The sequence below is a fragment of the Patella vulgata genome, chromosome 5, assembly GCF_932274485.2.
Source record: "Patella vulgata chromosome 5, xgPatVulg1.2, whole genome shotgun sequence".
Classification (NCBI taxonomy): Eukaryota; Metazoa; Mollusca; class Gastropoda; family Patellidae; genus Patella; species Patella vulgata.
Genome location: NC_065883.2, coordinates 68,671,983 through 68,694,299, shown reverse-complemented (window position 1 = coordinate 68,694,299; position 22,317 = coordinate 68,671,983). Strand labels below are relative to the sequence as shown.

The 22,317-nt window shown below is 35.0% G+C and overlaps 1 protein-coding gene across 1 annotated transcript in view; it reads right to left on the bottom strand.

Annotated features, from left to right (window-relative positions):
• Nucleotides 1–285: 285 nt before the first annotated feature.
• LOC126821749 (unconventional myosin heavy chain 6) overlaps nt 286–22,317 on the bottom strand; it is a 198,123-nt gene continuing 176,091 nt past the window's right edge. The window contains exons 24-29 of the mRNA XM_056100850.1: nt 20,636–20,755; nt 19,468–19,535; nt 18,965–19,133; nt 15,276–15,359; nt 14,485–14,604; nt 286–4,787 (exon numbers count right to left, since the gene is read on the bottom strand). Of these exons, the coding sequence (XP_055956825.1) occupies nt 4,620–4,787; nt 14,485–14,604; nt 15,276–15,359; nt 18,965–19,133; nt 19,468–19,535; nt 20,636–20,755 (729 nt within the window). The 3' untranslated portion in view covers nt 286–4,619. The remainder of the gene's footprint in view (nt 4,788–14,484; nt 14,605–15,275; nt 15,360–18,964; nt 19,134–19,467; nt 19,536–20,635; nt 20,756–22,317) is intronic.

The window sequence follows — 22,317 nt, the reverse complement described above, 5'->3', positions numbered from 1 at the left end:
CAACCAGGGAATCGAAACCACGCCAGTTGACTCAATGACAGACTTTATGATACAGCGCACATGTGCTAACCATTCAGCCATCCAACCCCCCCCCCCCCTGACTCAATGACAGACCTTACTATGCAAATACATAGGGATTCAACCTCCGACCCCTAGTTAGCACCTTACATGCTGCGCCCATGTAGCACCCAATGTAAATGATGAAATAAACCCTAGTGAGTGCTATATTCTTCCGCTCTAAATAGGTAGCCTACCAATCAACATAACCAAGACAGTTGATATATCATTTATGCAAAAGATTTATTGAAAAAAGACAATGAAAGATTATGAAATTGGATATAAATAAATTTGATTATATAATAAGATATTTATATATATTTATATTATGGAACATGAAAAAAAAAATCAGTTGCTTCATTTTATGGTTCAACAAAACAATAAAGTGTTAATCTGTACAAGTTATGGATGAGACAATGGGACTTGTTTAATTTACCACGCTTGTCATGGAATGTTTGGATATAATATAAATGTACAAAAAAGCGCAGAGCAGAACGAGGCTTTCATTACATCTAGTGCACGAAAGAACTAATTAATAATTACATGTACATTCAATAAAAAGGACTATAATAATGTTTTTACAATCAGTTAATATAACATAAAGTACAATTATTTATTACATGTACAATTACACATTACATGCGCAAGTGATAAAGGCAACAGCTCATTAGGCCTACATGTAAAAACAATTAGTAATTACATGTACTAGTAATTACCCATTAGTAGTAATTACTAATGGCATATACAAGTAATCCCACATTACAAGTAATATATACACAAGTAATCACATATTACTAGAAACAATTACTTATGGCCATAACATGTACAAAATAATAATTACTGGAACATGTAATCACCCATTACATATACAAGTAATCACCATTACATATAAAAGTAATCACCATTACATATAATAGTAATTTCCCAATACATATAATAGTATTTGCCCAATGCACATACAAGTAATTACCCATTATATGTATGAGTTATACTTACCCAATACATGTACAAGTAATCACCCAATACATGTACAAGTAATTATTCAATACCTGTACAAGGAATTACCCATTACACATATAAGTAATTAGTAAGAGATAAAATGACTAATTAAAGCTAATAAAAACAGAACAACACAAACATATGACTTAGTTGCAGACAGTGAATTCAATTCTTAACATAAGATATATAAGCAAATAATTTCTTGATATTTATTGCATATTAAGATACATGTGCAAACATAAATTTCTCTATCAGAATTCTATCAGATCATTTTATTTCAAAATATAGATACATTTGGTAAAACTCTTATTTTGATCTCTTCATTCTTGTGATCAGGAAATAGTTGACAAAAAAAAAAAAAAAATCGTTTTAAAATTTCTTAAGATTTTTTTGTTTTAAATTGTTATTTTTAATACAATTCAAATAACCATACAGGTTCTTCTTTATCCTTTTGCGTAGAAAACTAACTTATAAAAAAAACCTTATAAAATAAACATGTTAAGGGCAACGTCCCAAATCCACAGAGAAATTGTCTCTTAAAGGAAGGGGAAAGCCAATATACAGATTGGAGAAATATAAGGAAATCCTTCATCAGGGTTATTTTTGGTTGTTTTTAGCCAACCACATGTACAAATAAAATAAGTAGAATAAATAAAATAACAAATACTAAACTTAAACAAATATAAAATAAACACTTTATAAATTTTAGCAGGTATGGTTATCAGCCTAAAATATTTTCTTTTACCAATAAAAAAACTAAACTATTTGTAAAGTGACTCATAAACGCAGCTGTAGACCACACTTTTTTTTAACATTGCACATGGAAATGTTTGTATGTTTAATAACTGCAGGTGTTCTGCAGAAATTGTTCGTTTGGCTGTATTTACAAAACATCTTAAGATCGCAGGAATTCTTATCTGTTATGAAAATTCTTTGGGACATGTGTACTTTGTTAGACTGGCCTTGAGTCCATGGCAATACCATTTACAATCCTGATTCTCTACTAATTTCATCAGTTTCTGTCCGTTTTTATTCTACAGACGGGACTGGGAGAACAGAATACAAATCTTTGGTGGAATTTTCAATTAATCGGATTTTTATTGATGTGACCTTCTGATTGAAGCCAATCCAAAAATGAAATGAAATGGGGTTGTAGTCGAAAAGGACTATTTTCTGTAGCAATAACCATTGTCGCTTGCCATCTGTCGGTAATACAAAATCGAACAAATGGATAATATAGATGCTAATAATCCATCACATTGACACTATGACAGACCTTATGATGCAACGCGCAAACGCTAACCATTCGGCCATCCAACCCCCCTTACTGTAAGAAGTAAACCTATGTGTACTCAACTTTTATTGTTGTTAAATCTAATGAAAATAATTATTGGTCTGCTAGAGTGTGGAACCTCATATATTTGAAATTCACCGATTACCATAAGACTAATATTCCAAAAAACATCCATTTCTATATCGCAACAAATTATGCTTAATAAATATAATATCTTAAAGCTAGGATATGATGAATATCTCTGTAATAAAACAATAGATTATATATCTCGACTAGAATATATGCTTATAAAATGCTGTTTATAATATACACGAGATATGGAGGATTTTCAATTGTTGTTATCCAGGGCTGACAGCAGTTAACTTATTAATTGGTTAACGCATAAATAGAAACGAATTAACGCATTAACACACTGTGATGTCATATATGCATATTCGGCCCAAAAATCATTATACAGACCAATGAAGGAAGCCAATTCATGCAAAATAACATCCAGAGACCAAAGTGTCACTGTCGCTTTAGTTATGTCTGCTGGATCGCGCGTTTCCGGCTGTGATAAATTGGTCTCTAGTCTCCGACTCGGAATCAAGGGTATCAATTTCGATTTGTTTTTAAACATATTCCAGTCAATATGTTGGCTATGCAAATAACCATGTTTTAGGAGCTTTCATAATTCATAAAGTTTAAAATTTTAATGTGTTAACCAGTTAACGGAAATGCTCTCAGCCCTGTTGCTATCCCAAGACCTTTTGTTTACTTCCAGACAAAGACCACAAAAATATGACTGCTATAAATGACAATTCTCTGTTCAGTAAAAATTATAACATTATCATGATAAATCATTGTTCACTGCAACCCTTAATATGTTAATCGTGTTTAAATGATCAACAACTGTTAAAGTTAAATTATCCATATCATAACAGGGTTTAAACACAAGCAAGTTTTTTCTTGTGGATGTGGATGTGGAGTATAATTTACAAATATTGCATATTATTATTCACAGATATTGCATAGTGGTGATCCATGCATGAATATATATCATATATGAAGAGATAATATCACTACATACTTTATAATATTAAACTCTTTAGTATTAAATGTGGAGGACTTTCAATAGTCAGCTGATTCTAATGTAAACTGTCAAATACATAGCTGACTGATCATAACAAAAGCTGACTGATTATAACAAAAGCTGACTGATTATAACAAAAGCTGACTGATTATAACAGCTGACTGACTGATTATAACAAAAGATCTAACTCTTCTAGGCAATTGTCTGAATGATTGAGATCCAATTTAGTTACTATTTGAAACTGACAACTTAAATATGGAATGATCTATAGACTTGCCTGCTAGTTGTATAGGACCTATAATTGAGGGCACCTGCGAGGTTGACAACGAATAACCTAAACGAATACATAAGGTAACATTGTACTGGTCAGTCCTGCAATCACAGTCCAATGGGAACCCAGCTTGAAAAATGCTGAGATTCTTCTTAATGGTATAGGATCTACTTGATTGAGTTTACAAAATCACATGTATTATGTAGTTTAGAGCTAGTGGGATAGGATTTAAGCAACAATTAAACATACAGTAGGCCAATATACAAAATTATACAATAATATAAAATGGTGGATCATATACAATTATGGTACAAAATATCTACAATAAATACAAATTACATTGTTTATATATTTGACAAGAAAAATTGCACTTTTTAAATATTGATATCACATACAAACTGGCGATCCCTCGTCAGTCATTCGTCAGTTTGGATCTACTTTTACTTTCATCAACTAGATTGCAGACCTTGGGAACATAATTCATACCATCATTACCACCTTTGTTTATCTATGTAAGCATTAACAGTGTAAAATTTACACACATATTAGACCTTGGAGAAAAAGTATGCAAAAAGAACCAACCTAGCAATCTTTTATCGGAATTCTGTCTGCTAGTTTGCTCAATTTTCTCTACGAAACATGATTTATTTAAGAATTTACCAAGATATTACCTACAAGAAACAAATTAGACAAAACAAGAGAAATCCGAAAAAGTTATAGATTTCATTATTTAAGCTAATGATGGCATATCTGACTAGGCAAATATAGCCAGCAACTTTTCGGTATACAATTACTTTTGATGTCATTCGTTTAAACACTTTCTGTTGAGACTTATTCCTATTCAGCCCTGACACAGATATAATAGAGAGGTATTCCTCCTTCTTTCACTCCATTCTGGTGTAATCTATGATTTATTCATCCTTCCATCACTCCTGTCTAATAGGATCTATGGACTGTAAAGCTGTGTTCTGTCTGTCTATCTCCTCCAGGTCTATAGCACGTGACATACGATGTGAATTATCTGTGGGGGTGAGGAGGTAACGGGCCTGTAGCTCCTCAACGTAATCTTTGATCAGGTGGGCAATTTGAGATGCCTGAAAATATAAAGATACATTTATAAAAATACAGGTATAGTTATAGTTGGTCAGGTGTAGCAATAGTTAGCCAGGTGTAGCTATAGTCAGTCAGGTGTAGCTATAGCCAGACAGGTGTAGCTATAGTTAGTCAGGTGTAGCTATAGCCAGACAGGTGTAGCTATAGTCAGTCAGGTGTAGCTATAGCCAGACAGGTGTAGCAATAGTTAGCCAGGTGTAGTTATAGGCTAGTCAGTCAGATGTAGCTATAGCCAGACAGGTGTAGCTATAGTTAATCAGGTGTAGGTAGTCATAAGGCACAAGAGAAATGTGACTGTCATTAAACTTTTCAAAATTCAAATTCTTGGACAACAGTTTGCTAGGCTTACAAAATTTAAACTCTTGCACTACAACTTGGTAAGCTTTCAAAGTTCAAACTCTTGCACTAGATCTAGGTAGACTTTCAAAATTCAAACTCTTGCACTAGGCTTTGATGCTTTCAATATCCAAACTCTTGCACTAGAGCTTTTTAGACTTTCAAAATTCAAACTCTTGCACTAGGCTTTCATGCTTTCAATCTCCAAACTCTTGCACTAGAGCTTGGTAGGCTTTCAAAATTCAAACTCTTGCACTAGGCTTGGTAGACTTTCAAAACATTCAAACATTTTCAGTATTTTCCCTTTAATCTTCGTCATACATAATGAATCATAGTCAATCGATTATTACACGTCTGTCAGTTGATTTACTTAACATTGGTAAAATCGCTTTCCGTTGACCATAAATTACGGTTTATTTGCAGTAGTAAAATTTGTCTATAAATGATTAACAACTAATAACAAACTGACTTCACCAATAATAAATTCAATAAGATGGCTAATATCAATATTATCATTGTAAGGCAGGACTGTCAACATCAATCAATTAACGAGGCAAGTCAAACATTGTTTTGTTTGTTGTCAATTACGCGATTATTTTAATAGTAAACGACCATCTGTCCAGGTGACTTCATTGTTTTAAAATGGCCCAATAAATCATTAATAGTTGTTGGTCGTTACAGATTTATTCCCCTTGAGAATCCGGAAAATAATTATCTATTTGACACAGACAGAAATGTGGCTTATGTTTAACTTCCACACAACACAAACTAAGTAATTTTGGGACAAACATATGGAGAGAGAGAGAGAGAGAGAGAGAGAAAGAGAGAAATGAGGTTTAACGTCTACTTGACACAAACTAGGTCATTTCAGGACTAACATATGGTTTAATTTTATTTCAATAATTCGTTTGCATGTAGGGGTCTTTAGCAGTGACAGGAAACCCACGAGGTTGAACAGGCGACCCTACTTCTTGTCACGTATAATCGTGGGTTCGAAACCACGCCAGTTGACTCAATGACAGGCTTTATGATACAGCACACACGTGCTAACCATTCGGCCATCTCCCCCTCCCCCAAAAAAACCATATGGTTCACCCATATTTTCCTAATTCGCTTTTGCATAGTGGTCTTTAGTTGTGGAAGGAAACCAGCCAACCAAAGATAAACCCACGAGGTAGAAGCATGGGCTCAAAACCACTCCACCCGAATTGACAGACAGACCTTTTGATATAAGCGTACAAATCCGCTAATGAAAACGGCAAACACCATGCATTATGCTCTAAAAGAGATTTTGCCTGGGTAGTGGAATTCACGCCTACTCTTCTTCCCGACAAGGGATCTTTATGTGCACAACAATGTCTGTACTTGGGTTTCCATCTTCATTAGCCCATTCCTTTTTATTTCAATTCTCTCCTCATAAGACCCAGTTAAAAACCTTAATGATCTTACTTCCTATGTTATTGAGAAAAACAAATCAAATAAATGTTCGTAGTTTTTCTCCGCGTAATTTTTCAGAAGTACATTTTAAATGTTATTGAACAAATCATTCAAACAATCAATTGACAAAGATACATTCTAAAATATTTAAACCATTTTTTTTTCACCCCCATCAATTGTCCTAATTAGGATAACTGTCCTCGTTTATTACCTTGATAAATTTCTCTATCAAATTTGATGACACAGCAGATTTCCAGAATCTTGCTATTAAATCTAAAGTACAAGAACTAATTGATGACATTATGTGACATTTCACAATGAAAACATAATGCGTAGATTTTACGATGCCAATTGGGCTATTTTATGGGATGATGTTTTTATCACTTATTGAATACGAGAGGTTCAAGTGCAAGTATGTGATAAATATTCTGTGCCACAACAGAAGTACTGCTGAATATAGGGACACTATATATTACGCATATTACTAATCTTCCATAATAATTGATTGGGGCAGAGAGAGAGAGAGAGAGAGAGAGAGAGAGAGAGAGAGATTTTAGCACCCACTCACCACAAACTACGCCCACACACCACAAACTAGGTCATTTCAGGACTAGCACACAAAGTGTAATTTCAATAATTTCTTTTGCATAGTAGGGGTCTTTAGTAGTGGGAGAAATGGGGTTTAACATCCACTCGACACAAACTAGGTCATTTTGGGACTAACATACGGTTCAATTTTATTTCAATAATTCGCTTGCACGTAGGGGTCTTTAGCAATTGGAGTAAACGGAGGACCCGGAGTAAACCCACAAGGTTGGACAGGCGACCCTACTCCTTGTCACGTACAACCGGGAAATCTAAAACACGCCAGTTGACTCAATGACAGACCTTATGATACAACGCCATCCAACCCCGACAATACAAAGACTTCATCAAAATAAAAAAGTCCATAAAAACGTATTCAAATATAAAACAAATTATAGACCTTATGATACAACGCACACACACGCTAACCATTCGGCCATCCAACCAAAGACAATACAAGGAATTTATCAGACCCTCTCCCCTTCCCCTCTCTCTCTCCATACACACACCCGTTTTAGATTTGGCTTACGTTTTTTTCTTGCCCTCTACCCAGATCTTTAGGCATACCGGCTCTCCTTACCACGGGATAGGCCTTTTTTCTTTTTTTTTCAAAAAACCCGGGTACAAATCCTAAACCCGGTAAAATACCAAACCCTGGTATTATAAACCAAGGTAAACCCCGCCAAAAATAAAACCCCAGTAAAATAAATAGAACCTCATTAAGTGAGATAAATCAGTCTGAAGACTTCAATTCTGAACGAAACTAGTAACTGCTAAAAGGTTGTAACTGGTGAAATCACCCATCTCTATCTACCTAAGGACTTTATCAAATCAAAAAAGTCCAAAAAACATATTCAAATATAAAACAAATTATATGTTATGCATGTGTAGAGAAAATTGAATTTTATGGGTAATAAGACGTTTTTTTTCAAAGGTATTACAAATTGTATAAATGCATGAGAAACATCAATAATCTATAACAATCACGACCATGTAACATCTTTGGTGTTTTTTTTCTTCTATGCAATCCGAATAATCTAATTCTGTTATTACCCACACAAATAACTTCTAACAGATTTATCCACATTCAAATTCACAAAATAATTATCTTATCAGAATTTAAATAAATGTATTTGAAGAAAACAATTTTTTTATTTAATAGGCTTTTCAAAGAAACTGCAAATTTTACAGCAGATTGAATTACATGTGGGGGTTTAAGTAATTACATGTACATGAATTAATAAGATTATTTTTTTTTACATGTTATGTATAAACTTATAAAAATCGGAATTAAAGGAGAGAGAGAGAGAGAGAGAGAGAGAGATGGGTTTAACGGCCACTCGATACAAACTAGGTCATTTCGGGACTAACACATGGTTCAATTTTATTTCAATAATTCCCTTGCGCGTAGGGGTCTTTAGCATTGGGAGGAAACCGGGGGACTCAGAGAAAACCCACGAGGTTGGACAGGCGACCCTACTCCTTGTCACGTACAACCGGGGAATCGAAACCCCGCCAGTTGACCTGAATTAAAGGAGCTATTGGTCCTAATTTTGTAGGAACATTACTGACATAAATTTAAATACGGCATAGGAATTAAATAATATGAAAAATAACGAGGTGCACCTATTTGTTTTATAAATAAGAATTTGAACATTTTGTTAACACGTGATTTTTGTGTGTGGTCTAAAACTGCCTGCTTAAATAACGATAAGAGTTATGTCCCTTTATTTTCGATAAATTTTGTAATTCCAACACTGGTTTAAATCAACATTGATGTTGTTATCTTACCGTGAAAAGTTGGGCTTCTGATATCCAATATTTAAGACAAAAAGAAATTTTTTAAATTGGCACACGAATCGCTTGCCAGAATGCTTTTGAGTGCCATTTGTATGAAGCCACACAATGAACGAGGCTAAACGTATCCCACGTCAGAGAATATTACGTATTTTGACTAACATAACTGATTAAAAATTACAGTAAAACAGAAACGATTGAATGTAAATAGAGAATCTCCTACCAGTCTTTTTTGATATCAAAAAATATCAACACAAGTTGATAAAGTAACAAAAAACGAGAGAGAGAGTGAGAGAGAGAAATGGGGTTTAACGTCCACTCGACACAAACTAGGTCATTTCGGGACTAACATACGGTTTAATTTTATTTACATAATTCGCTTGCGCGTAGGGGTCTTTAGCAGTGGGAGGAAACCGGAGGACCCGGAGAAAACCCACAAGGTTGGACAGGCGACCCTACTCCTTGTCACGTACAACCGGGGATTCGAAACCACGCCAGTCGACTCAATGACAGACTTTATGATACAGCGCGCACACGCTAACCATTCAGCCATCCAACCCCCCCAACAAAAAACGAGGCTCTGATATTTTTTGATATCAAAAAAGACGAGTAGGAAATTTTATTTATCACCCAATCCCTTCTTACATGCACAAATAGATAAATATAGTTCTTTGCTGTAGATTTCACTTTTACTGAACGTAGTGATACATCATTTTTTGACAGCTATTCAACCATTGCAAAGTCCTTTATATTGACCTAGTGTTTCCATCAAGGTCAACTGAATAACAATGGTTCATTTTTAATAAAAAAAAAAGTTACTTTTAATAAGAAATGAAATGTTCTTTGAAAATAAAAAAAAGTAGTTCCTTTTCAACTAACCAATCAAATTCATGTAAAGCGATATTATGAAATATATCACACAAGCAATATCTACTGTAGAATGTATTATTGGGTGATAAATCAGTTTATATACATTCATATTACATTATTATATGCGTTGCGACTCATTTGTGTCCTTTCTAGGTGCAAAGAATAGCAATTTAGCTCCTTTAAAGCAGTAATTATAGGAAATCGCTGAAAATCAAAAGGCTTCTTCGTCTCATGACCTTAAACACTGTGTATAAATTTAAAGTCAATCGGATATTAACTTTGACCTCGAGAGCGTCCACAAGATTTTTCAAAGTGATCAAGGGCCATAACTCTGGAAGTAATTATCGCAAATCGCTGAAAATCAAAAGGCTTTTTCGTCTCATGACCGTAAACACTGTGTATAAATTTAAAGTCAATCGGATATTAACTTTGACCTCTAGAGCGTCCACAAGATTTTTCAAAGTGATTAAGGGCCATAACTCTGGCAGTAATTATCGGAAATCGCTGAAAATCAAAAGGCTGCTTCGTCTCATGACCTTAAACACTGTGTATAAATTTAAAGTCAATCGGATATTAACTTTGACCTCCAGAGCGTCCACAAGATTTTTCAAAGTGATTTTAAGGGCCATAACTCTGGCAGTAATAATCGGAAATCCCTGAAAATCATTAGGCTTCTTCGTCTCATGACCTTAAACACTGTGTATAAATTTAAAGTCAATCGGATATTAACTTTGGCCTCTAGAGCGTCCACAAGATTTTTCAAAGTGATCAAGGGTCATAACTCTGGCAGTAATTATCGGAAATTGCAAACCAGCGGCTGCCAGGCAGGATATGCCCACATTTTCGAAGGTGGATAGAGAACAAGCTAACAAGAAAGTGATTTTTCCTACAATCAAGGGCCATAATTCAGGAAATTACAATTCGATATGCGCATATATCGAAAGGAACTGAACGAACGGCAGCCATTTTGTCTGTCAATTTTGGGCTGATTTTCACGAAATCCGAACTCAATCGTCCTCAGGGTGTAACGGTGATATAATAATACGGTTTTTTAAATCGGATAAAAATTATGACTTCTATAGGGTCCACAAGCTAAAAACTTGATTTTTCGTACAATCAGGGGCCATAATACAGGAAGTTACTGTCCGATATGCGCAAATATCGACAGGGACTGAGATCTTTGGGTTATAAACTTACATTTCAAGTTTCAACAAAATCGGATAAAAATTGTGACCTCTATAGGGTCCACAAGCTAAAAATGTGATTTTTTTGTACAAACAGGGGCCATAATCCATGAAGTTTCGATCCGATACATGCCAATATCGAAAGCAGTCGAGATCTTTTGGGGATAAACCTATATTTCAAGTTTCGTCGAAATCGGATTAGAATTGTGACCTGTAGAGAGTCCACAAACAATTGTGGACGGACGGACGTCCGGACGGACAGGGGCGACGGCATAATACGTCCACATGAAAATGTGGGCGTATAAAAATCAATAGGCTTCTTTGTCTCATGACCTTAAACACTATGTATCAATTTAAAGTCAATCGGATATTAACTTTGGCCTCTAGACCGTCCACAAGATTTTTTGAAGTGATCAAGGGCCATAACTCTAGCAGTAATTATCGGAAATCGCTGCAAATCAATAGGCTTCTTCGTCTCATGACCTTAAACACTATGTATCAATTTAAGATCAATCGGATATTATCTTTGGCCTCTAGAGCGTCCACAAGATTTTTTGAAGTGATCAAGGGCCATAACTCTTGCAGTAATTATCGGAGATCGCTGAAAATCAATAGACTTCTTCGTCTCAAGATCTTAAACACTGTGTATAAATTTAAAATCAATCGGATATTAACTTTTGCCTCTAGACGGACAGACAACAATATACGACCACATTTAAATGTCGGCGTATAAAAATGGAGATTAGCTCTTAACACAGCTAGTATATATATAGAGAGAGAAATGGGGGTTAACGTCAACTCGACACAAACTAGGTCATTTCGGGACTAACATATGGTTCAATTTTATTTCAACAATTCGCTTGCACATAGGGTCTTTAACAGTGGGAGAAAACCCACGAGGTTGGACAGGTGACCCTACTCCTTGCTACGTACAAGCGGGGAATCGAAACCACAAAGTTGACTCAATGATGCAACGCGCACACATTAACCATTCCCCCCAGAGCTAGTATATATATGTGAAAATTAAAATGTCGAGGGAAGAAACACAGTATTATGCGGCTAGTCGTTTCAGTTCTATTGCAACAGTATCAGGCCTTTAATACACTCCATTAATCATTACATAACACATATATACATAAAAAAAAAAAAATTGTCCATTTAAAAAAATCCACTACTTTCACTTTATCATTGAAATATACATCACATAATAAACTAGCTGTCTGCCCTTAATTGAACTTCTTCAGATCTTATAACGCATCAATAAATTTTAGAAGATTTATTACAAATTGTTTCTCGTTTTTAGAGTACGTTTAATACATCGCTCTATTATAATTATATAAGTTGATCTATTGTTTCTTTCAATATAGACTCCACCAAAACGCACAGCCCATTTTTCATCATTTTTTAATTTGAATGGCATCGTTCTTTCCATAAATCTTACTTGTTTTTAATGTCATTATGTAAGGATAAAACTAATTGTGACTGGTTATACTTTTTGCCAAAATTTGTTTCCCTTAATTGCACCAAGACACATGAGTTTAACAACTTCGCAAGCTATTCGCATGAAACCTAAATCTTTAAAATCCTGCGGCTCTCAATTTCAATATCAGTTGTACATGTAAACATTCAACGAACCAAGTGATGCTACCAAGGTACCGATAGCGAAGTTCAACACGTGACCGCCCAAGCTCAAGCCAAACAAGAGTGACCCCACATGCCCAAGATTGTCACATGCAGTTACGTTATTTGCGGAAACGGTTCTCAATAGCGACCTCTACTGCAGCAGCAATTCCTGGTCGACGCAGGATCTCAGACCAGACAGTCCATGTCTACATGAAACCAGATTATAAGCCAGGTAGAGCTGCTGTTTTGAAATACGCCGACATCAATGGGTTCAGACACAGAGGGTATGGCCACAGCAACACTGGAGAATAGTTTGGTTCGGCGACATGTCACAGTTCCCGTTGCAACAAGGCCATGGTAGAGCATGAGTATACCAACGACGAAATGTCACTATGCGTTTTATTTTTTGAAGAGCATATTTAAGAGAAAAAAACAGAGTCATTAATCTATAATGCATCCATCCCAGCATGGATTCAGTAGTGACATGAAGTGAAGCCTTGAATTTTGCTTTACCTTATCAATATCAATCATGGAAATACACCAACAACAGCTTTGTCTTTTACAAAAAAAAATATCCATATCAGAGAGAGTTAGTTTATCGTTCACTCGACACAAACTAGGTCATTTCGAGACTAACACATGGTTCAATTTTATTTCAATAATTTGCTGGCGTGTAGGGGTCTTTAGCAGTGGGAGGAAACCGGAGGACCTGGAGAAAATCCACAAGGTTCGACAGACGACCCTACTCCTTGTCACATACAACCGGGGAATCGAAACCACACTAGTTTACTCAATGACAGACATATTGATACAGCGCGCAAGTGCTAACCATTCGGCCATCCAACCCTCCATACCATAGATAACATTCTAGTTAAACCAAAAGGAAAGAGTAGAAAAGCTTGTAGGTAATACAAGGATTTACAAGACACTAAAAAGTGATCAAGAGTATCAACCTATGAAGTAATCACCAGAAAAAAATGGAAATCTATAAATGTGAAGTAGCCATCCCAAATTTCTCTCATGAAGCTACAAGTTTCGCTCTTATGCAAACTTTTTGCGGATAAGTGAGATTGTATGTGGCTGTTCCTTTGTTCAGCCTACTAGTTCTGTCTAGTTCTAGTTCTTATCATCTTATCAGGACATGTATTAGCTTTACCTGATTGGTTGAGACATCTATTAGATCTACCTGATTGGATGAGACATGTTTTAGCTCTACCTGATTGGTTGAGACAACTATTAGCTCCACCTCATTAGTTGAGACATGTATTAGCTCTACCTGATTGGTTGAAACATGTATTAGCTCTACCTGATTGGTTGAGACATGTATTAGCTCTACCTGATTGGATGAGACATGTTTTAGCTCTACCTGATTGGTTGAAAAATGTATTAGCTCTACCTGATTGGTTGAGACATGTATTAGCTCTACCTGATTGGATGAGACATGTTTTAACTCTACCTGATTGGTTGAGACATGTATTAGCTCTACCTGATTGGATAAGACATGTATTAGCTCTACCTGATTGGATAAGACATGTATTAGCTCTACCTGATTGGTTGAGACATGTATTAGCTGTAACTGATTGATCGAGACATGTTTTAGCTCTTCCTGGGTAAAATTTTGAATTTAATCCAAATTTATTCAGTCAGATGTATCATTCCTACGATGGTCAAATCTCCTACCCCCCACAATGACTCATTCGCTGACCCAATAACCTACCTTTCTTCTTCCCGCTAATCTTGGGTGAGTGCATTTTGGTGTGAGCAGTTCGAATTGTAGAAGATAACAAAATATTGAAATAAAATAATATTTACGGCAAAAAAAAACAAAACAAACTTCTCAACTCACCTGATTAGTGTTAAACATAAATTTGGTTCCCTTGGCAACATGTCCAATAACTATCATAATACTTTTAATAGCAGGACTAGAATGAGCAATGTCTGAATATTGATAAGCACCCAGAATTCTCTGTAAAATAAATCAAATTAGTTAAACATACATTATGCAAAAGCTAAATCTGCCTATTGCAGGTCTTTCTTTGGGCCTGAAATGTTATCTAAATTATTAATTAAACATTAATTAACTTATCCAGACCATAATCAACTCTCGATGCCATCGCTAGCATTTTTTGCACCCTAATTTGTGCCAAAAAGTGCTCGATTTCATTACTTAAACAGGCATTATGTAAGAGCTAAATCTGCCTATTGCAGGTCTTTCTTTGGGCGTTAAATGTTATCTTAATTATTACTTAAATGTTATCTTAATTATTACTTAGACATTTATTAACAAGACAAGACCATAATCAACCCTCAATGACGTCGAATGGACCCGATTTAAAGTAGCTTAGAACAGTTCGGCCATTTAATGATTTAATTTAAGCGAGGCTAAACCTCAAATGACCAGTATGGTGGTTACGATCAATGCACACATCTTGTCAAAACTACAACCATTGAAAACTTTGCTCAAAATAAAGAAATTTGAATGAAATTTTCAATATATTCATTTTGTGTTATATATTTTTTAAATATTATAGCAAAATGGCCATCTCTTCATCTAAACTTTACATAATGTATTTTTAAATGAAGATCTTTAAAATAATGAAATTGTGAATATTTAGATGATTAATATCATATACTTACAAATGTTTTATTTTCTAATAGATGAATTCCCTTTTCATGAACAGCTAACATCAAACTTTTAGGCAACATGGAAGTATAGGTTTGCTAAAATTAATGAAAGATCATTTTGCTATTAAACAATTCTGATATGAATATTGAAACAAAACAATGAATATTGAAACAAAACAATGGTATCAAAGTCATGAAACTGTTGAAGAGCCTGCTACATTATGGTTGTCATTTATTGATGAGAGGGGTCAGGTACCGACTTAGTCAAGCAGTCAGGGCAGTACTGGGTTCTCAACTAGAATTCCCCCAGGTTTAAAGTTTACCGGAAAAGCTTCAACATTAGCAATTTCTGCCGTTCTCCGTTAGTAGTCGTAAATTTGCACCAATAAACAAGCCAAGACATAATTTTAGTCCTTCTGTTCAAAGAAATATAGACTCAAAGGACCAAAAGTATGTCTTGGTTGTTTTATTGGCGCAAAATTTTGACTACTCGCAGAGAGCAGCGAAAATTTACCAGCTGCAGGTGATATTGATATTCAGGATCATGTTATACTTATGGAAAGGATATGTTGACATAATTACTTGTATTAATATTATTTAAAAAATTTTTGAAGCTTTTCTGGTGATCTTCAAAATCTCTAATAACCATCTTTCGAGTTGGAAAATACTTCTCTGCATCGTTGAACAAATACAATCACTACATTAGTTCATAAATCAACAATGCCATGACAATTCCAATTAATTATTTCACATTTAATTAAGAAAACGAAACAAAGTTTCTAAGTACATGCCAACATATACACAGGACCTCAGTTTTAGATCCTATCCGTATGATTAGTCACTGTCCCTTGTCAGGCCCTCCGTCCTGCACCAATGACAAGGGGAAACCATGCCAGAAAATCTAGAAGAACTTTCTTTGTCAACACTGGGACCAAAGCTGACATCTCCTGGTTAGCTAGCCAGCGTCTTACTTACTGAGCCACCTGATCTGATGTGTGACACTCTACATTGTCCAACAAAATTAGAAAATTAACAAATTTTAGTAACTACAATCTGATTCACACACAGATCCTATTTCGTTTCGTTTTTTATAATTCAAAATTTTGTTTTATTTGTCTGTACTACACTAGGATCTGGAAGAGTTGTTATATAACCTGCGTTCTGGATGCCGTGAGGGATTAGCCAATGAAACCATCTGTTATGGCGACTTCTTGGCATGCGATGCACGGAACTGTGGGTAAACCACTAGAAACGTCAACGCTGATTGATTAATCAATGTCTAACGTCATAGGGTCAAAAGCCATTCGTATGACCTCTGACGTAACCTTTTACTACGACTGTATAGAGATCTCAATTTAAATCATATTTTTGTAATTGTGGCAACCTGAAAAACAATAACGGAATTCTGATATTTAGATCATCTCAGATTTTAATCCAAGGTACGTGTTTTTGTGTTAATTATTATCAAGATTCATCAAAGACTTTTCTTGTTAAATTTAACAATTAATCTCATAATCTTTCCGTTAACCTAGACAAAAAATATAATTCAAAGCAGATCACTGTATTTTTCTTCCTACTGAGTCAAGATATCGTGAGGAAAAAATTAGAAGAATTTTTCGGATGACTGTCTTTTGGTAAATTCAAGACAAAGAAAGTAATTAAAACAGACCAGTGCATTCTTTTTTTGTCTACACAGTAAAATCAATCGTGGCGTGACAAAAACTCATAACTATAACGGAGAGAGAGAGAGAAATATGGTTTAAACTAGGTCATTTTGGGACTAACATATGGTTAATTTTATTTCAATAATTCACTTATGTGTAGGGGTCTTTTTAGCAGTGGGAGGAAACCGGAGGACCCAGAGAAAACCCACGAGGTTGAACAGGCGACCCTACTCCTTGTCACGTACAACCAGGGAATCGCAAACCAAGCCAGTTGACTCAATGACAGACCTTATGAAACAGCGCGCACATGCTAACCGTTCGGCCATCCAACCCGCCTTTTGGGTATTCAAACATCACAATAGTGTAATTTGCAACGTGTTTAAAAAGCCTGAATTGATGATGAGCAGCATTAAGTTTAAGCTGGAGATTAGTCAATATTTAATTACTTTTTGTAACAGGTATATCTTAGCCCTTTATTAATTTCAGAATAATCTAACTTAAAGATACATTCCCGCATACAAACTCGGTGATTTCATGATATATTTGGAATAAAAACACATTCAAACTAATTAATTTTTCATAATTTTGCTTCAAATCCTTCTCAAAACATTGTAATTGTCAGGGAATACCTCTGCTATAAAAAAATCGATCAAAATACGTCATGTTTGTGTCACATGATTTACCTCTCTTGGTACCTAGCAACGGATGCGAGGCCCGAGGGGAATAGATTGCATATACAAGACGATGTTGTCTTTAATCGCTGACTATTTGTCACAAATGTTTTGTAAGCCCAATAAATTCTCGGATTATCCACTGCCCAATATTTTTTTTCCGTGGATTTTAACTCAGAAAATGTTGCACTATCAAGTTTATCAACATATACATCAAACACTCACTAACGCTAGGAGATTAGGCAATCTTAGTGTGCTACCTTTGACGTTACTCGAACAGACATCACTAATTGTCAGGTTGTTGGTTAGGGGAACCCTTACATTTTTGTCCTGTATACGCTCCATGAGTGTTTTTTGGGGACTCCAGTATTTTACTAGTAAGATTGGGCATCTATACTTTCCATATATACCAAAATTGCCATACTTTTATTGGAAATAACCACCCGATAAATACTTTTCTGGGAAGGTATCTTTAACGTTGCATATGAAAAATGATAATCCAAAATATAATCCAAAATGAAAATGGGAAGTATATCTATCTTAACACTTCATTAAAATCAGGATAATCTGGCATAATAAAACATATATCAACCCTTATTTAGATCTTGGATGATCTCGGATTTTATACAGGTTTTTGTTTTCCTAAACCAAATAGATTAATCAGTTTTTTATATAGTCAGCATATAGTTTGATTTCAGATTTTAATCCAAGGTACGTGTTTTGTTTTAATTATTATCAAGATTCATCAAAGACTTTTCAAGTCAAATTTAACATTTAATCTCATAATCTTTCCGTTAACCTAGACAAAAAAATATAATTCAAAGCAGATTACTGTATTTTTTCTTCCTTCTGAGTAAAGATATCGTGAGGAAAGGTCTCGTGAATTTTTCGGATGACTGTCTTTTGGTAAATTCAAGACAAAAAAAGTAATTTAAAAAGAACATGGCATTTTTTTTTTGTCCACACAGTAAAATGAATCAGGAAGAAAACTCTGGATTTCATTAATTCATAAAAAGCAAGAACATCCAGTCTTTGTTAAAGTAGCAATAATCTTATTAATTTATAAGAACCAAGAACGTCCAGTCTTTCTTAAGTAGCAATAATGCTATTAATTTATAAGAACTGTTGCCCAGTCTTTGTTAAAGTAGCAATAATGTTCTTAATTTATAAGAACCAAGAACGTCCAGTCTTTGTTAAGTAGCAATAATGTTATTAATTTATAAAAAGCAAGAACATCCAGTCTTTGTTAAAGTAAACTCAAGAACGTCCTGTCTTAAACATAGTCATCTACAAGCTTATTGAATCTTACAAATCACCACATGTCTCGTGGACATCCGTGCATAATATTCAGTAATGATTTACTTACACCTATTTCGAAAACAGTAGCACCAAACAACGACCAGTTTTTTAAGACATTAATAAACCCGAGAACAGCTTGTTGTGGACTCAGATCTAAAATAGTTTTATGGGTGGTTGCGATATCGTCTATTTTTACAGTTGGTCGTATATCTCTTGGTAAAATTCTCGTCACAGAACTGAAAGATATAAAATATATACTGATTAAAACACAGATCCTATTTCGTTTCGTTTTTTAAAGTTCAAAATTTCGTTTTACTAGGATATGGAAGAGTTGTTATATTACCGGCGTTTTTGCTGAAGCGAGGGATAAGCCAATGAAATGGTCTGTTACGGCGACTTCTTGGCGTGCTATGCACGGAACTGTGGGTAAACCACTAGAAAGGTCAATGCTGATTGATTAATCAATGTCAAGAATTAATCAATCCTTCTCACTGAAGATGGGGCTTGTAATGATACAGGCTTCACTTAATCTTTCAAATGACGTTAAAGACTTGACATTAGGAAACCTACCTGTAGTCTATTTCACCAGATTTCATATCTTCAATCTCGGACTGAACTTTAAAGGCACATAGATGAACCTAAAAATAAATATTCAATATGTGACTCATAAAATACACCTCAACCCCCACTCCCCATACCATGCATGGGACAAAAGTCACAGCTTGCATTTATGATATATGCTGTTCAGATGACCATATATAAATACATGGACTATAAGTGATATTTACTGTAAGAGGTTCAAGTTAATTATGGAATTATCAGACTTGAAATTTACACAAAAACTAATGAAATGGGCATGCACAATAGTAGCTCAATCAAATAATTTTACGTCAAATCATTCTGATGGTCAAAATAGTTAGAGAGCTTGGCTTTTTAAATTGGCTGCGCTCTGACAAGGTTAGGCTAGCTGAAAGATAGAGAGTGTTCTTAACGTAACAATGTGAACGGCATAATATACAGTGATTCTTTTAATGCAGTAGATCCCTAGAATGTGAAATGTGAAATGAAATGTAGTATAACACCCTACTGTTCTGCATACGCCATACAGTGTGCTATGAGGAAAATTTTGCCCGAACAGCGGCACTACGGTCTACTCTTATATTGAATTCCTACAGCCAAGGGATCTTTTATGTGCACGCCAATGTGTACACAGGACCTCAGTTTTTAATCCCATCTCAACAACTAGACAGCTGTCCTTGTGAGGCCCGCCATCCTGCAACGCCGGAAAATCCTGATTAACTTTCTCGGCCAACAAGGGGATTGAACCTGCAACCTCCAGGTTAGCGAGCCAGCGTCTTACTCACTTAGCCACCGTGGCTCCAATATAAAAATGAAATGGTGTTTAAAATCCTACTTTTCTGTACCAACCGAGAGAGTGAAATGGGGTTTATCTTCCACTTAACTCAAACTAGGTCATTTCGGGACTTACATATGGTCATCCAACCCCCTGTACCAATCAAGCTAATGAAGACGGACATAGTGGTGTTTCCAACCTCTCTTCATCTTATTCGAACTGTCAACAGTTCTTTACCCTGAATACCACTGTGTACACAAGTGGACCTCATTTTTGTCCCTTCCAAACAACTAGATGCTTTCTTTCTCGCCAGGCCCTCTATCTGGACTCACTTTCAAGAGGGAACAAAGAACTTTACCCCAGAACATAAATAATAATACTTACTGCATCTTGCATTGAAAGAGGAACTCTTTGTTCAAACACGGATTCGATGAGCTGATTAAACACCAGATCACATTCTACTGGGTCATTGGGGTTTAAATATGGCTCAATAAACAAACGTTTCTGAAACAAAAAAAATATTATAAATAATCTTTATTCCTAAAAGGTCATTCTGTATCAAAACTTATAGCCAGTGTTGTTTATCTAAATCAGGGATTCACAACCAGTGGGCCAGAGATCTTCCTAAGTGTGCCGCGAAATTTTGAACGGCACACTACGAAAATGCGAAAAACCATGTGATCCCAAGTAAGTATTCATAGCTTGAGTCATTTATCTTGAGTCATTCTATGTGTCTATGACTAGTTTGTGTCTATGACTAGTCTGAGTCTTGCCATGTTTTTATTTTGCAAAATTCAGAGAGTTTACTCGTCCACTGACACAAAAGGTCTTACATAATGCATCTTTCATACAGGTATTTCACTGTATTTTTATGAAATGAATGGATTTTTATGTAATGACTGGATTTTTATGTAATGACCACTATGTGTCTAAGCATATCCAAGAATAAAAAAAACCTTCCAGAAGAATTTCCGAATTACAAATGAATTACAGACAATTCTATTACCCAGATCTTCTTATAAAATTACATTTGTATAACAAAAGAGCAAAATCTATGTTTTGATGAAAAAAATTTGATATTCATTTTTTTTTTTTTTAATATACTAGAAACGTGCAAGTTAGGGTAGGCCTTTATCAACATAATAAAAAAAGCAAAATCCATGTTCTAAAAAGAACAAAGCCCATATTTAAAATCTTGAATCTTCTTATTCTTTTATATTATTACACATGCAACTAGTTACCTGTAGAGTTTAACTAAAAAGTATGTGGGCCGAGAATTAAAATAAAACTACCTATCATCAGGTACAATTCATGTATTAAAGATAATTTTTATTCTACAAGGGATTAATTTTTACTGTTTTATTAAATATAAATCCTTGACCCAATTCATTTTGTTACAATAACAAACTTTATCCCGACTTGTTTTAATTATATTTTGCCATTTAGAGTGCTGACAGTTTCAATTAACAAAGATTTACAACAAAAAATCTCTATGAAGTTGGGTGCACATGGATTAAAAACATTTTCAAGTCCTGTCTCAAAGAATCTGGATGAACAGAAATTGAGAAAAATATTCTTAAAGATGCTTTATGTAAGAATTTGTCATTCTAGCTATAAAAGTTAACAAGCGATTGCCATGCAAGATACACCCACATTTTGCACGAGATGAACAGAGAACAAACTAATACAGCAATTTTTTGTCGTAATGGTTCAGTTTTATTTCAAAAATTTGCTTGTGCACAGGGGTTGTTAGTGGTGGGAGTAAACAGGAGGACCAGGAGAAACCCACAAGGTTAGACAGGCAACCATACATCTTGTCACGTACAAGCGTGAAATCGAAACCACGCCACTTGACTCAATGACAGACCTTCTGATCCAACGCGCACACATTAACCCTTCCGCCACCCAACCCCCGAGCTCCTAATTAAAGTAAATGCATGAGTTCATCTTTAATTTAGGGTTAAAAGAGAATGATGTCAGTAATGAGATTTAGCTAGAATTAAGAATTTAATGAGATTACTTTATTAATTCTGTCTGGTAGGCACACTGAATCTTTTCAGGTGAGT